General features: G+C 42.0%; 1 protein-coding gene across 1 annotated transcript in view; it reads right to left on the reverse strand.

Annotated features, from left to right (window-relative positions):
* FCHSD2 (FCH and double SH3 domains 2) overlaps positions 1 to 16,033 on the reverse strand; it is a 164,728-nt gene extending 148,695 nt beyond the window's left edge. The window contains exons 1-2 of the mRNA XM_075491298.1: positions 15,708 to 16,033; positions 12,759 to 12,856 (exon numbers count right to left, since the gene is read on the reverse strand). Coding sequence (XP_075347413.1) covers positions 12,759 to 12,856; positions 15,708 to 15,728 — 119 coding nt within the window. The 5' untranslated portion in view covers positions 15,729 to 16,033. The remainder of the gene's footprint in view (positions 1 to 12,758; positions 12,857 to 15,707) is intronic.
* Between the last annotated feature and the right edge of the window lie 509 nt (positions 16,034 to 16,542).

The following is a 16,542-nucleotide window of genomic DNA, read 5'->3' on the forward strand; positions in this document are numbered from 1 at the left end:
GATACTATTTCTTGAGTACCTAATGCCCACTAGCTGCTACAGAAGCAACAGAAACATAGAGGAGTTAATTCCCCTGGCACTAGAGATAGTCAAGTCACTTCTCCCCCAGCAACAGGCAGACTGAAACACCAACTTCAACCAGTCTTTGGATACTGGCATCAAAATTCTGCAGATTTACAACTGAAAGATTCATGTAATTACAAAGATTATGTTCACCTCCCCAGCAGAGAAGTCTAAGCTTCAAATGCTTAGAAAAAACAGTACGTGGCCTTCTTTGTCTTCTACACAACTGATAAGCTCATAGTAACTAACCAAAATCTGCTTTCACATAGATTAACAAAAATACAGATTAACATTTTTTAAAGTTAGGGGGTTTTGTTGGTTGGGTTTTTTTTAACCTATTTCAACATAATGCACAACACTTAAGCTCTGCATACATTTGGACAGATCAGAAGTTTTTAGGCAGATGCTACCCTGAAAGCCTGCACATTGATCACCACATCATATCAAGTGCTTCCACATCTTTTACACAGCAAGCACAGGGAAAAAAAATCAGATGCCCAAAGAGAACTAGTGCACTTCCCAAGTCTGCACTATATATAGAGGCAGTGATTCGAAAGACTCAACACCTCCCAGATCATCACACTTTTGAGCTCTTCACTTACAGAATCACAGAATGGTTTGGGTTGGAAGGGACCTTAAAGACCATCTAGTCCAACGCCCCTGCCATGGCCAGGGATACCTTCCACTAGATCAGGTTGCTCAGAGCCCCGTCCAACCTGGCCTCAAACACTTCCAGGGATGGGGCATCCACAACTTCTCTGGGCAACCTGTGCCAGTGCCTCACCACCCTCATCGTAAAGAATTTCTTCCTTATATCTAATCTAAATCTTCCCTCTTTCCATTTAAAGCCATTACCCCTTGTCCTATCACTACATGCCCTTGTAAAAAGTCCCTGAAAAAAGTCCTTGTCAAAAGGTGGGGTCAGTCTCTTCTCCCAGGTAACAAGCGATAGGACACAAGGAGATGGCCTCAAGCTATGCCAGGGGAGGTTTAGACTGGATATTAGGAAAAATTTCTTCACCGCAAGGGTTGGCAAGCACTGGAACAGGCTGCCCAGGGAAGTGGTGGAGTCACCCTCCCTGGAGGTATTTGAAAGACGTGTAGATGTGGTGCTCAGGGACATAGTCGAGTGGTAGACTTGGCAGTGCTGGGTTAACGGATGGACTCGATGATCTTAAAGGTCCTTTCCAACCTAAATGATTCTATGATTTTAAGATCTGCTCCCCAGTATTCTGTCTAGACATATTTCCAGATACAGACTTATACACATAGTCAAGTCGCTTCAAGTCACATTAAGTCAAGAGACACGAGTCACCTCAATAGCTTTCATTGCAGAACTCAGCAGGGGAGTAGAGATCATTCCAATCACCAAACTATTTCCTCCAATGCAGTATCAGAAAGGACAAACTACAACTGTTACTCTCCATATGCCAAATTGTAAAGCAGTGCTACATGCAAGGAGAGAGTGGTATAGCATCAAACGGACACAGCAAGAGCAACTGCTGTATGCAATTTCATTTCCTCGCCTAAGTAGAAAACAGCTGGTTCTGTCAAGGCAATAGTTGCAGCACAGAACAAAGGTGTGGCAGAGTTTGAAATTCTTACTGGTTAGACACCCCAGGCAAGATACCTTGGAGGCATATCTAGTTTTAAAGGGCACTTATGTGTTCTGGTATTGCTGGTATAGTGAATTAACTTAAGTTTATCACCTTATACCAATAGCACAGGAGCTGGTGAAATAAATTTATTAAAATTCAAAGGTCTGGGCTTTGTCGTGACTCATGTTAAAAAACACCTTGTGATGGTCCTCTCAATTTGTTTCTTTTCCTTCTTGCAATTCGGATGGAACTGAAACCTAGAAGTAATACTGGCATTCCCAGAAATGGCCCGACTACACAAACATATAAATACTGTAGCAGATCTTGTACAGAAAATGTGAACACTTTACCTGTGCACTATGTCTCGCACAAGACCATGTGGACTAACAGTGTTGAGAAGAATAGGGGAAGAATGAGAAGATAAAGAGGAAATTCAAAAGCAGGACCTCTTTCTAATTAGGTATTACTAGGCAGCTTTATTTACTTGTCCTCTTATTTAGTCAGCTTAGATCATATAGAGGTAATTAGAAACAATCACACAAAATCAATTAACATTAAAGAAAATTTCATAAACAAACAACAAGCACATTAAAATAACACATAAAGCCGCTGCCATCTACGCCCTTTTTCACTAGTGGCAACACAGCTGGAAATGAGCAAAGTACCTTTAGAGATAAGATAGGCTAAAACCAGGCTGGGTAGACACCAACAGTATGAAAAGTGGCTGCTAGAAATCAAGACACCGCAATGCTGCCTATTATTGCTTTTCTGAATTTTTTTTTTAATTTACAAGTCATTCTAGCCTCTCTCCTCTATCTCTGCCTGGTTTTAGGATGGACAGACATTGATTTTTAGATCAAACATTAACAGAAATTCAGCAGCCTAACATATGGTAACGGTTCAAGACAGAAATTCACAATTATGTCAGGAGAATACAACTATTCTACTATGCTGCTGAAAGTCTGAAAAATGTTTGGGTCAATTTTATTTCATTTTTAAAAAAAATCAGGCCCTCATCTCATTCTCAAACTCTGAATTAAAACCAAAGTACTTCCACCTTTTATACCCTTAGAAAGTAATTTTAAGTAATTTCTCAAATTTCCAGCCTTTCCCAATATTGCCAGGAACATCTCACAAAACACAGAATTCATTTATTCTTATATTCAAACATCTTTAAAAGCACTTTTGATCTGAGATCATCTTAGAGTATCACACCCTCAAGAAAAATTGTGGCTTGTTTGGTTTTTTGCTTCCTCCCTCTTTTTCTCCCCTCCAAATATGCATCGGGAATATAGCCGAGCCAAAAAAATAACTTATTTATGCTCAGTATTGTATGTATTTAAACATAGTCACAAGTGCCAAAATTTTCTTTGCTAACACTGGCTCACATCTGGCACACAAGCTAGAAATAACTATACTTAGTGGCTTTACCACCATAAATCTTCGAAAGCCTTCTGCATGGCTGAGCTCTTCTCATAAAATTAGACACCAACGCGTTTTGCCTTTCTCATTAAAAGGATGATCGCTGGAGAAAGCACAGGAGGATAGAGATGTGTGTGAACAACCTTCTTGTAGCCACTGGAGATTGGAACTAACTGCGTTCTCACAGGCACAAAGAAAGGAATACTTAAAATAACTCAAAAGACTGTTACAAGGAACATCTCCAGACATTAAGAACAACTTTAAAAATCTAAGAATAGAATCTACATGCTTGCAATAGCACACAGGGAAAAAAAAACCCAAACCCCTAGATTTCAAGAGATTGGTTTTTTAGTTACTTTTACTCTCTTTCTTCAAGCATTAATTGGAAATATTGTGTTTATTTCAGAAATAAACACAACCGAACACTTACAAACATTAATTCAATAAAAAGCCTCTAACTTAATGTATTCCTACTATGCATTTTGGAAAAATGCTATTAAAATTTTAAAACCCTACTATAAAAAAACAAACAGAAAAACACTACTTTGAGCTATTATAAACTGGTTTCATTTACTGCTAATACTTCACTGGAATAACTTTGGTTTGATTAGGTTTTGCCCTTTTTTTACAGGCCATTTTTAAAAATATGAATGCAGAACACCTTTTTCGTGTGCTTTCGTACTGCAGTAAGCAGTACGGAAAAAAAAAGCATATTCATCAGAAAACTAAAATCACTAACTGTAATACAAGATAACAGCTAGGTTGAAAGTCCACTAGGAGCAGGAGAAGCTGATCTCAGTGACCAGCTGGGGACGGCAAGCAAAGTAACATGGTACTAAGTTCTCTACAGTCAGATAACCACACTACATTGGCCCCTATCCAGAAAAAAAACAAAAACAAAAAAAAACCCAAAAAATCTCACTTTTTACCTCTGCCTCCCCTACGAAGAGTATTTACATGAGGTATATCTGATAATATCGTTTCCCTCATTTGTCAGGACAAGCTTCCCACTCACTAGCATTGAAAAGGCACAAGGTTTTAAAGGTCTCCTGATGGGAGCCAAGACCAGCCGTTCTCTTTTGATTCCAAAGCTGGACTCGACCTGAATCCAGATAGTAAAAGGAAATTCACACAATGCACCATCGGGAAACCGGCCGAACAGGTCTATAACATAAATCCTGTACATTCCTTAAGAGGTTCTTCAGCATCCTTTATATAAAGTTCAGCCAGCCTTTATGAGACACAAAATACACACAGGTTCCAATTATAACTTTTAGTAAAAACATAAAAAACACTTCAGATACAGCAAAAACTATCCGATTCTCTGAGTCATATCGGCTTCTAAGAAAAGCGGTTTCTTTTTTATTATTATTATTATTTGTTAGAAACACCAACCTGTGACACCGTTTGCATTAGGGGTCGTGGACAAGGTTTTACTTTCTGATTAACTCCAGTTCTGTGGCACAAACATCGGCATTGCCAAGAATTAGCGTTCCCAAGGTGCTAGCTGGTATTTTCAGCATGACAAAAATTGAACTTGTTCTGAGCCAGCTTGACATGCGGTCAAAAACACTTCAGTGAAGCCAGTTCTGGTGGTGTAATATTCACTCCTGCTATTCACCACACCCTTCTTGCAGAGGCAGGAGACAAGAATCTGTGCCCGCAAGACAGATAATATAATGGACCATGAACCGGACTAACACGAAATCAACTTTACTAGTGGATGCACATCTCCACGTTCACCTGTGAAGGTCTAAAATAACTTCCAGAGGAAAGATAAGGCTGGCACGGAGGGGAGGGGAAGAAAAAATAACATCTTCGGCCACAAAGATAGATGAAAAGGGTGGAGTGCCCTCTATCAACAGCCTCAATGTCCCAAGCCACAGCAGGTATTGTTTACAAAAGTCTTTGTGTAGGTTATGCTAAAAAGGCTGAAAGCACTGTCTGCAAAAGATGCTAAAAGCACTATTGGCAAAGGATGCAAAACCTGCAAAATAAACCTTTTCCCACCAAACATGATGAAACAAATACAACAAAACACCATAAGAAATTAAGCCAGGCTACACTAATTGTGTCTGGAATGATAAGAATGCTCCTCCTCTTTCCAATACAGCTTATCATGACATTTGTGGTATGTCCTGAACATCTTCAATTCCTCTTACATACAGGGTTTTGGAAGAAAGAGTTGGGATTAAAAATACTTAGAGCCTCAAAGGGAAAGCCTTCCTCACAGAATCAGGCTTGGGTTTGATCAAGTGGATCAAAGGAAGAGCATTTTGTTCCTTTAAAATTACCCTGTACCATATATTCTAATACACATACCTAACTCGGTCGATTTTCAGCTACGCCTTGCAATTGTCACCATAAAAATCTGTAACAAAGGCAACTTCACAGGACTGCATCGCAACTGCTCGTTTTCTAGAGCTCTGCCAAGTACCACTGTGGTGAAAAATGATAGCTCCAGGAAAGGCCGTACTCGGATAAAATTCAGAAAAAAAAAACCCCGCACAACTTTCTGCAAGCTAAAGGATTCATTCTTAAAAAGGGGGCATTGAGTCAAAACTGAAAATGCAACCTTTGGCAAAGAATGCATGTGTTGTACTCAGTACCAGAATCAACTTTTTACTGTCTTCCAAGACAAACGCGTACTAAAGGCACAGTGCCCACCAGCTAACGTAACAAGCCTAAATTCTCCTGAAAGCTTCTAAGGAAACACAAGCCCTCAAAAATCAGACTTTCAGAGCATGTGTTGGAATTGCTTTAATAAACAGAAGCTCATTCAAATGCAAACCTTCAAGCTAAAGTGGAGAAAAAAAAATTAATTTTCTTTCTGATATGAGAAATGGATTGTTGGGTTTTTACACTATTACTTCTGCTACCAAAACCCGCCTCAAAGAATCGTCAAAAACAAACCTTCATCAGTTACCCAAAAACTGTAAAGCTACTTTGAAATATTGAAACAGGAGACCCATTACTTTTTATACGTCAGGGATAAAAAAAAAAAAAAGGAGGAGTGTGGTCCATTTCTCAGTTTCACTGTGCCAAGATAGGCCTGAATCATTACACTGTGGCTATGTTTATACTGAAACTTTTTTTTTTTTCGCTCAAAACTTGGACTTCCACACCCAGTAGGCAACATTTTTTTAAGTACATTCCAAGCTTCCCTCAAACAGTTCCAGTCAAAACATCACCAGATTTTAATTCCATCAAGAATGTGAGCATCTCATTAAAGGACTGCCTAATTATAGGTAACGTGCCCAGACCACAGATTCTGTGGCATCTTTCTTTATATGGAATATTATTCAGAAGTAACACCACCAACTTTTCTCAAAATTTCTCAAATTTCTGCATATTTAGTGTTATAGAGAAGAACTATGCTCTGTCCCCTCAACTAAGTCACAGAGCTTGGGGAAAAGAAAAAAAAAAAGAACTCACAATACTCACTAGTGGTGAGAAAGATCAACCCAAGAAGGAAGAAATGTCATAAACTCAAAAGAAAATTGCACGCTTTAAAGAAAAAAATTAAGCCTCTAGATCTACTAGTTGCACAAGGAAAACCTTTTCAAGCGTGAGTCAAACCCAGACTAAAACAGTATCACGCCTACAATTTTCATGAGTTTTTCTAATTCTTCTGCCGTCTTCCACTTGGCCAGGTTACAGAACTCAGAACCTGTAAGCACAGAAGATCACTGCTCCTACTTAAATAAAGCCACTAACACCAGAGGCGAGCATCACATCTGCTGAATGGAGTGAATGGCCTTGGAGGAAAAAGGAGAAGTGGCAATGCAGGACAAATTTCTGAGCAGTATAAAGGAGAAAAGATGACCTCCTTATGAAAACCTCCAGCAACTGCAGAGAGGAAGTTCTGAACAGGAATTTAAAAAAAAAAAAAAAAGGCCTTATCAGATATCCACTAGCCAGAAGCAAACATGCTCTGGAGCCCAATACAGGGTTCAAGAATATCCAAACAAATTGCATTCCCTGCAGCTGGAGACCAGAAAGAACAGGAAGAAAGGTAAACTCCTCACTACCACTTTGCCTCAGGACAGGAAAAGTAAAACTTTCTCATAATTTTTCAGAATCTCTTCTGGCATCCTAACATATATGGCTATATACATATATAAATATATATTCTTTTACAGTTTTCTTTTCCAGTTATTTATCCTTCTGCAGCGCTATCCATACTGTGACGAGACTTTTCCCTAACACAGTATCTGTTAAGTGATCTGTGTTGTAGCTGCTATATTAGCTTTGCTGTATTTAAAATTGGAACTGCAGCTAGTTTCAACTTCAGTAGCTTGACTCGCAGCCAAAGTTGCCGTAAACCTTATCACGAACCTACCAACACAACCAGTGAGATTACAGGAGCGTAGTCAAATTCCACTGGAGAGTACAAAGTATATTCATAGCAAAAGGTTACACACAACGTTATTAAGTGGAGCATAATTCAATACATAAAATGACATGTTAAAACTAGCAGCAAGTAGCTATCTACAGAAACATATTCATTCATACTTTTACTTTTTTTTTTTTTTTTTTAATTTCTGTACTGTTCACTCAGGCTTGTTATGACAAGAATGAGACACCAAGTTAGAGATGTTGAAGAAGTACTCTGTCCTCATAGTGGGCACATAAACACAAATCCCCAGTAAGTTCCTTCTTTCCTCACCCACACACTCCATATCCAACCTGCTATGTCTCAACAGAGCCGAAGCAAGTGACAGCCCAACTGACAGGACAACAGCATCCAAGACCAGAAAGGGCTCAAATTGTTAAGGAAGACCCACAAGAAGATCTCCCCGCTTAGCAAGTAAACACAGAGGTTTAACAAACCTAGCAGGCGTAAGCAGTCCTGCTGAACATTAAATACCAAAGCATCTCGGACGTAGAGGTGATAGCCAAGAACTAATTAAAATTAACAAGCTCAGAATTGGATAAAGAAAGGACTAGGGAAGAGATGAAGTATCTGGGAGGAAAATCGAAACAGTAAGTTGAGAAACTGGAAGGAAAATCTTCAGAGGGCAGAGCTTTGGAGGAGAGGATGGAAGACAGAACATACCACACAAAGGCAAGACAGTGGAAGGAGAAAGGTGAATGACAAAGAAAAAGAGAGAGAGAGAAAGAGAGAGAGAAGAATGCAGCTTTAGGAAAAGAAGTTGAATAAATGTATAGGATACACTACACTGCGATATCTGCCAGACTAAACAACAAGAAGGAGGTATTTTAAATAAGAAGAATAAGTAAGGAGGGAGAAACTGTAAGGACAGAAAAGTGAAAGAAACAGAAGGAGGTATTTGTACATATAGTTGCATCCATATCAGGAGAACGTGAAGATTATGAGCCTACAACTTTGGTAATTCCTTTTACATTAATTTAGCTGAAAACGATGAAAAACTAAACCTGGGACCCAAGAAATGAAAGGACTGTATTACTATTCCATCTCGGCCAGAAATCATGCAAACTTCACATCTATTTTCAATACACTGTACAGTCAACTGACTTAAAATGATGAAGCAACACAGGATCAACACATCCAGACAGCAGAAAATTAGCTAAGACTTAAACAAGGTGGCCTTTCCAGCTCTGTAATTCACAGAGCAGCAGCTGTGCTTTCTACAGCAGCATTAGGCTGTGGTTACATAGTGACTTTAATCCCACGTGAACCTGGGGTGCTACTGCACGATCTTGTTTTTCCTCTCATTTCTCAGGTACTCATTCCTCCTACCTCTCATGCTAGCAGCGGCACTTGCACAGCCATGCAGCAAGCTGGATCAGAGAATGGATTTATCCAAGTGTTATCCCTTTTGGGGAGAAAAGTCAGGGAAGGTTTGATTTCAGGTGGGTGAGTTCGCTAATCCACATGGTTCACCCATCCTTGTGCTCCTACAGGAGACAACAGAAATAGTTGGCAAGTGGAGCTGGCCTTTCAGCGGCAGTCCAGACTTTAGAACAGATTAAAACAGCCATGTAACCACAACCTCGTTCTCGCTGGCAAAACATGAAAGCCAAGAAGTTTTAAAAAAGACATTTTAGAATACATTAGCAAAAACTGTAAAGGTATATAAAGTTCTTTTGAAAAGCAGGCCTTGAGATAACATTCAAGGTAAAGCAACTATCACCTAACAAGTCTAAAAAGTCTATAGCATACAAATACATTACAGAAACACCAAGCTGAAATTAAAATGTGGATCATACAGAGTTCTTTACAACTTTGCAGACATGTACACACACACACAAAAGGAAAGTATGTCTATGTCCTGGCAAACTAAGGGCAATTTCAGACTACTGTGCGTGACTTATGTACTACCACCAATCAAATAAGACAATCTGTAAAACCAAAGTAAAATAGATAAAAATTTCCAACACCTCTGATAAATTCAGCCATTCATAACCCAGTTGGCCCCTGGAAAAAAAATGAACTTGCTGCCTAAAAGCAGCCAGGTGTGGATAGAGTGAAGAAGTACTTCTAGCCACAGAGAAACTTTGAAGGATTTCTAGTTCACAGCAAGAAAGCCTACATTTACCTTTCAGGGGGAAAAACCTCTTTCTCCATCACAGTTGCAGGAAGACAATCTTTTTATAGTAATGCCAGCACGGATCTACCATGTGAAAGGATACGGTAGCTTTAGGGAGCTACAGAAGATAAACATATGTCATGCCTAAAACTGAGCCAATGATCCTAAAAGCATCCTGAATCACTTGTTCCACAAATTCGCCAGTCACCACGTATGAAGAAATGTAACGCAAAGAGCCAAATAGAGATTATAAACACAGAAATGTATTTTTAAACCTATTTGCTAACACATTTCAAAACACATTTTTTATTATAGTCTTGTCAAGTCATAAAAAGATACTCCAGCTTTATTGCTACTAAGCTCACACAGAGAAGAGAAACACAACACAGTTTGTAAGACTGCAGTGGATATTTGATTTTTTTTTTTAATGGATATTAAAATTTTACGTTGTGTCAAAAGTCATCCAACTCCCAGGAAAGCTTTCCACTCAACTATCAGCTCATAGTTTTGTCAAGTTCCAGGTATGCTTTCCACAAGCAAAACATGTTGCCTTTTCTTCCCCGCCTCCAGGACCTGAGTCTCCATCCTTGCATACAAAACACTGTATTATCACTCAAAAAGAAGATATATTTTAGATCTAAATAAATGTGGTGGTTTTGTCTATGTAAAGCCCTCAAGGAGATAAAGTATCTGCAGAGGGGCTGGAGAAAAGGTAGTTACACCTACATGCCTCAAGCCTGACCAAGAAGAATCCCGTTTGGGATCAACAGTAGTTCAGGCTTTGTGCTCTCCAAATGACATAGTTTAAGCCTTCAAACTACAAACATTTAAAGCAGTGCTCAGTTTTGCATAAAGATATCAAAGCTATTGGAATGGCAAGCATACTTATGATCTGGTAGGCTGCCAAAAATCATCTCCTAATATACTAGACAATAGATGTATTCTGCTAGAACTCCTAAGAGAACTTTCTGATCTTTTCCTTGTACCGCTTCTTTTTAGTTGTGTACAACACTGAACTGAAATGGCATAACAAAAATGTAATTAAGTTTTAAATCCTATACAAATACTATGGTTTATAAGTATTGCATATGTGATTTGACTGCTTGCATTTATATGCTAAAAAATACAGTAATTATTTCTAATAATTTAATGTTTTAAAATATGCATTCTTAATCACTAGCTTGCAAGCCATGTATTCAGTTTCTTGTTGCCACTGCAGCAGTTAAGTCTGTAGAATTCAGAGCAGCAGCATACAAGAGTACGAAGTCGTACTCTTGCAGTGCCTGGAAGCTCCAACAGTGCCACAAAAGGACCCAAACTCTCACAAGTCTTGATAAACAAACAGCATTCAGTTAAAATTTAATACTTTTGAATAACAGCAGGGTGCTTTCTATAAAAAAAAATAATTCTTCGTTCCAGAGACAAAAAGATCCTGTGTGTGGTTCCAGTGAGCGTTGCTTTCTGGAACGCTCCGGAATCACGGTGGCTGCATATCCTGAATACAGTCATAAATACACAAGTAATGGGATGACGAGGTTGACACCCAACTTCTCACACGAGTGTAACACACTGACCGGCGCAGCATCAAGACTACCAAGTCTTCAAAGCCCAGTTCCTCCTTCACAGCTAGATGCAATTAAAAGGCCTCTACATCACAAACCAAGATCTTTTTTTTTCAGCAAATGTTTTTGAGCAAAAATTCTCTTGTTCTCTCTTATTCTGTTATCTGATATTTGAACAAATCATTGACACGATGGAGCTGTCATATCCTATCACATCATTCCACGTTTAAAGAATGTTTAATCTGTAAATCCACGCAGTGATTCTGCAAACGCAGATTGCTTGCAACAAGAATGCTGAACAGAGACTATGTACGTTTGGTGACCGTGTTAGTGAATTAAATATATTAACACAGTTTCTTAATCCATAACATTAAAATTTACAAATTAAATTAACTGCAGAAATTAAATTACATTAAAGAAAAATATTTTAAGCCGGCATTTTCACATGTTTTCCTGGTTTTGTACCCGCAGGCTAATAATGCTTATGACATCTTTCAGCAGAATACAGACGGAAGTAATTATAAGCCCCTGAAAAATAGGAAATGCTAACAAAACCTGGACTAGAGCAGAGGTACCTGGTCTAAATGTTCTAAAAATAAGCTTCTATCTAGGGGGAAAAATTCCTTGGATCAGTCTGTTATTTATTACTCAGCATTTGCTAGTTAAACACTGCACAGCCACTAATTTTAATCTAAGGAAATTAATGCTGTGATCTTTCCCATATGAAAAAGTATTTCAACACCCACAGAAGAAAAACAGGGGAGAGAAGGCTCAAGGCTTGACGTTCTGATTTACGAAGAGAGGACACTGTGAGAGACATGCAGTATGTCATCTGTCAAAGTTGCCACATTTGCATTTTATATACAAATATAAAGCAAGAAACCTCATTTAAATAATTAACGGGTGGACTGCCAAAAAGAGCAGGACAGCAGTGGACTTACTGCTGAATATTTTACAGAAGAACCATCCTAGAAACTGATCCTCTCCAAATGGCATAATTAATCCTCCATATAATGCCAAGTACCCACTACCACCGTATTTTGTTAAAACCAAACTTTTAACTTCAAGAGAAGTAATCACATTAGGTAAAATGAATAATAAAATCCCCACAATTGATGTCAGGTAGATTTTCCCTATTGATCTTAACCTGTGCAGAGTTTTAAATTATGGATACAAGTATCGTCTTATAAGTTTCTGGTAAAAAATACAATCTATTTAAAAGTGCTGTTCAAAGCTATCTCTAGCAAGACATAAATCATGAGTAGTTTTAAAATATTTTAATAATTTTAGCAGCCTCTTATAACTGGTAAATCAAAGCCTTAGTCTATTATATAGAGAAATATTGCTGAAAAGACCAATGCTTTTTGTAAGTTGTTTGTGACTTTTTTTTTAACAGTTCCCCCATTGAAGAGAAGAAAAAATGGTTTGCATTGTGTTAGCTCCAGTTATAATTTCCAGCTGTGTCAAAACTTTAACAGCCTAAAAGCAGGAAATCCAAAGAGGAAATTCCATCGTCAGTTCCTGAAGTTTTGTAACTCAAATGTTCTTCCAAAAACTGGATCTTAAAGGAATTTTGGTAGCATTTTCTGTAACCTTACCTGATATCTTCAAGTAGCTCACATTCTGCCTGATGCTTGGCCTGAAGTTTTGTCATCTGCTCAACCTGAATGTTTTTTAGCTCTTGTGTAACTTTCACCTACAAAAAAAACCACAGACCACATATATTTTCTGTAGAGTGTAAGTCAATTTTCAACAAGAAAAAAACCAATTCATGTCCTTCATCTATTTTGAAATTGCACATTTCAGTGGAAAATTCGAACACAGAGTTAAGATACAGTTTAACCCTACGTAACATTCATAAAGGCTGATTTCTGTAAGTGCTGTCACCCCAGCAGGCTTACACTGCACACAGCAAGAATCTCATGCTTATGCCCAACCACAAACGGAAGTGCAATTTTATTCCAAAACCTGGGAGGGTAGCTTGTGTGTAGCAAAAGAGTTTTGCCTACCAAAAAAGAAAAAGCAGGCCACAAGGGGAAAAAAATTAATTATAGTGTATACATTTAGCACTTCAGTGCAAGTCACACAATTTTGAATTTTATTAAACTGTCCTACAATTGTCCTATCATTTAAAGATAGCTTAAACATCGAGTTGGTTTTGATTGTGTACCAGATCAAAAGAGCCCTCTATAAAAGGCTTCAGAAGGTTGGCCTTACATTTTTCAGTATTGGTGTAATTTTCCTTCGAACCTTGTGATCATGAAGCTAAAATTTCAATACTTTGGGAACCTACTTGATAACTGGCAGGTAGCACCATTGGCACAGGTATGAGGAATGATTTGATTTTGGAAGGGAACCTTGGGGTTGTTTTGTTCTTGTTTTTATAAAACAAGAGGTCTTGGCATTTAAGCCCTCTAGTGATCACAGGGAATCCATGTATCGGCCTAAAAAATGATCACCAGCATATCTGAAGACATTATGCATTCATGAGGACAGAAATACCAAACAGTTACTGTAATGGGGGAAGAGAAATGAAAAATTCAGAGGAAGAAGACACAGATCTCCCTCTTCTTCACTGGCCAGGCAAAAAAATCTAGATCTCATCAGCTAGCAAAAGCCTCCTCGATTTTAACACTGAAAACAATCCCCCAGCAACAAGCACCCTTTAATCACAACATTATATAAAAACAAGTTTTTCATATGATTAAAAAAAAACCAAAACACATGTATGCCCCTGACTTTAAGCATAAGAAGTGTCTATTTTTAACATGAACTTTCAGCATTTTCGTTTTTATCTGTATATGAAAAAAAAACCTGCTCAAAATAAATAAACCCAGACAATATGACCCCTGTAATGGAAATAATTTCAAATGGCATAATATAGGCAAAGAATGAGACACATGTAATATAAATAAGCCGCCAAATGCAAACCAAAATAGAAATAAGAACTGTTTAACAAAAGCAAAGTCCAGCCGCAAAACAAGAGGTCGAGAGACAGGGATGAGCCAAGGAGAGATCTTCACTGCAGCTGCCTGCCAGGGCTACTGGGGAGCTCGGGGGATGACAAGGGATTTCTGTTTACGCTCCCTCTCAAGTCTTCCTCCCCTCCTCATCTCTCCCAGTCACCATTATACAGTTCACACAGCAAACCCCTGCAATCTCTCCTCCTCACCAAGAAATCTCAACATCACGTATGAAACCTCAAACATCTACGGCGAGCTACAACAATCTGACTGTAAACGATTACAGCCCAAACCACCCTAGCCGGGCGGCATCGCAAAGAATATATAACACGCACAAATCTCAGAACCACAAAACTCCCTTCCATGGTGCCTGTAAAGGAGCAGCCTCTCCATCCTGAGACCCGCTTCACCGTCTCTAGCTCCCCCTTTCTCCCCACACACCGACCACTGCATACAACCCTCAAAATAACTAACCAATAAATCTCCATGTATCGGTACTTACACGTAGCTCAAGATCCCACTACAGCTCAAGTCTCCCTGATAACAACCTGCCTAAACAGACAAGCCACGCTAGGAACAGCCTTTTATCCAAATCTACAGTCTCTTCCCACACCAGCCCCCCGTAATGCAAAGCACCCCATATTCCCATGGACTGCACAGAGACAAAAAAGCCTCCCCGCTGCATTTGCAGATTGTTCCCATCACACATATGTTGCACATTTTTGGCTGCCCCTGTTCACCCGCGCTCTGATACATGCCGGGATAGCCTGCATCCTTGCATCAACTCCAGACGTGACCTTCTGCTCTGAGACAACCAACCCATCGCTGTTGCTATTAACCCACCACAGTACCCAAATGCAGCTGAGCCCCCAAAATACAGCCAGCAGCACCCCACAACCGGTACAGACTGTCTCAAGACCTCCGTGCAGCCAAGCCCTCTGCAGTCATTGACCCCCTTCCAGCCCTACCCAGCCATTGCTCTCCTTCATTTGGAGAACCTCCATTGGGTATGGTGGTGGCCCAGCCACGGCCACCCCAACACCCACTGACCAAACACCCCTGCACCTCATTCCTCCCCAGCCCTTCCCCATGCCCTGTCCTGCCTCCAGAGCTCACCTCCCACACCTGACCCACCGCACCCTACCACCACCCCTGGTCCCCCATGTCCAGTTTCCAACACCAGCCCCCCCCGACATTTCCCACCTTGCTGGGCCACCCTCACCAAGACCCCACCGCCCCAATTCACCCCTCCACCCCCCCTTCCCTCCTAACACTTGCTCTCCCTCTCCTAACCTGCCTCCAGACCGCACAGCCCACCCGGAGCCCAACCTGCTGCCCCCACTCCCCCCCGTGCCCCCAGACCCCCTCATCCCTCCCCACACCCCCCGCCCATAACCTACCCCCCCAGGCCCCACCACCCTGCCCCAAACCTACCCCACTGCAGTCAGCCCCCCCCCCCCCAAACAGCCTCCAGCCCCACTCGGCCGCCGCTCCCCCCAGACCCCCCCCACCGGCGCTGCTCCCCCCCATCTCCTCCACACACAGCCCCAGCCCCCCTCGCCTTCCCCGAGGGGGGGCCCTCACCTTCCTCGGCGGGGGCTGCATGGTGCTGCGCTGGGTCTCCACATCAATTCCCTCCCCCCGGCAGCAGGATGCGGCCCCCGCTGCAGGAGGAGGAGGAGGAGGAGGAGAGGAGGAGGAGGAGGAGAGGAGGAGCGGGCAGCGACCGTCTCCCTCCCGGGTCGGGGCGAGTCCCGGTCGGCGGGAGGAGCGGGGGTGGGGGGGGGAGGCCGCCTCTTCCTCACGGGCAGCGGCGGGCGGGCGCCGAGCAGCGTCCCGAGTCCCGGCCCTGGGGAGCGCGGAGGGAAAGGAGGCAGCGGAGGGAAGGCGGGGACGGGGCTGAGGGGGGAGCGACTTCGGGGGGGGGGGGGGGGGGGGGGAGGAAAAGGAGGAAAAAAAAAAAAAAAAAAAAGAAGGCGGCGGAGCGCGGCTCGGGAGCGCCCCGCTGAGGGGACGCGCGCCCCGCCAACGGCCCGCCCCGCCGGCGGCGGAGACCTCCCAGCCGCCTAGAGCGGCCACCATAGAGTGGCGGGCGAGGAGAGAGGGACGGGGTGGACACGCCCCCCCCTCCGCCCGCCCTCCCGCGGCGCCGGCGCGCGCTGCGGCCGCTGGGGGGCGCGAGGGGCGGGGCGGGGGGTGCAGGGGGGGTGCTGGGGTGCACAGGGGGGTGCAGAGTGTGCACGGGGGGTGCAGGGGGGTGTTGGGGGGTGCAGAGTGTGCACAGGGGGTGCTGGGGTGCACGGGGGGTGTTGGGGGGTGCAGAGTGTGCACAGGGGGTGCTGGGGTGCACGGGGGGTGCAGGGGGGTGTTGGGGGGTGCAGAGTGTGCACAGGGGGTGCTGGGGTGCACAGGGGGGTGC

Source organism: Mycteria americana, chromosome 1 (assembly GCF_035582795.1).
Source record: "Mycteria americana isolate JAX WOST 10 ecotype Jacksonville Zoo and Gardens chromosome 1, USCA_MyAme_1.0, whole genome shotgun sequence".
Taxonomy (NCBI): domain Eukaryota; kingdom Metazoa; phylum Chordata; class Aves; order Ciconiiformes; family Ciconiidae; genus Mycteria; species Mycteria americana.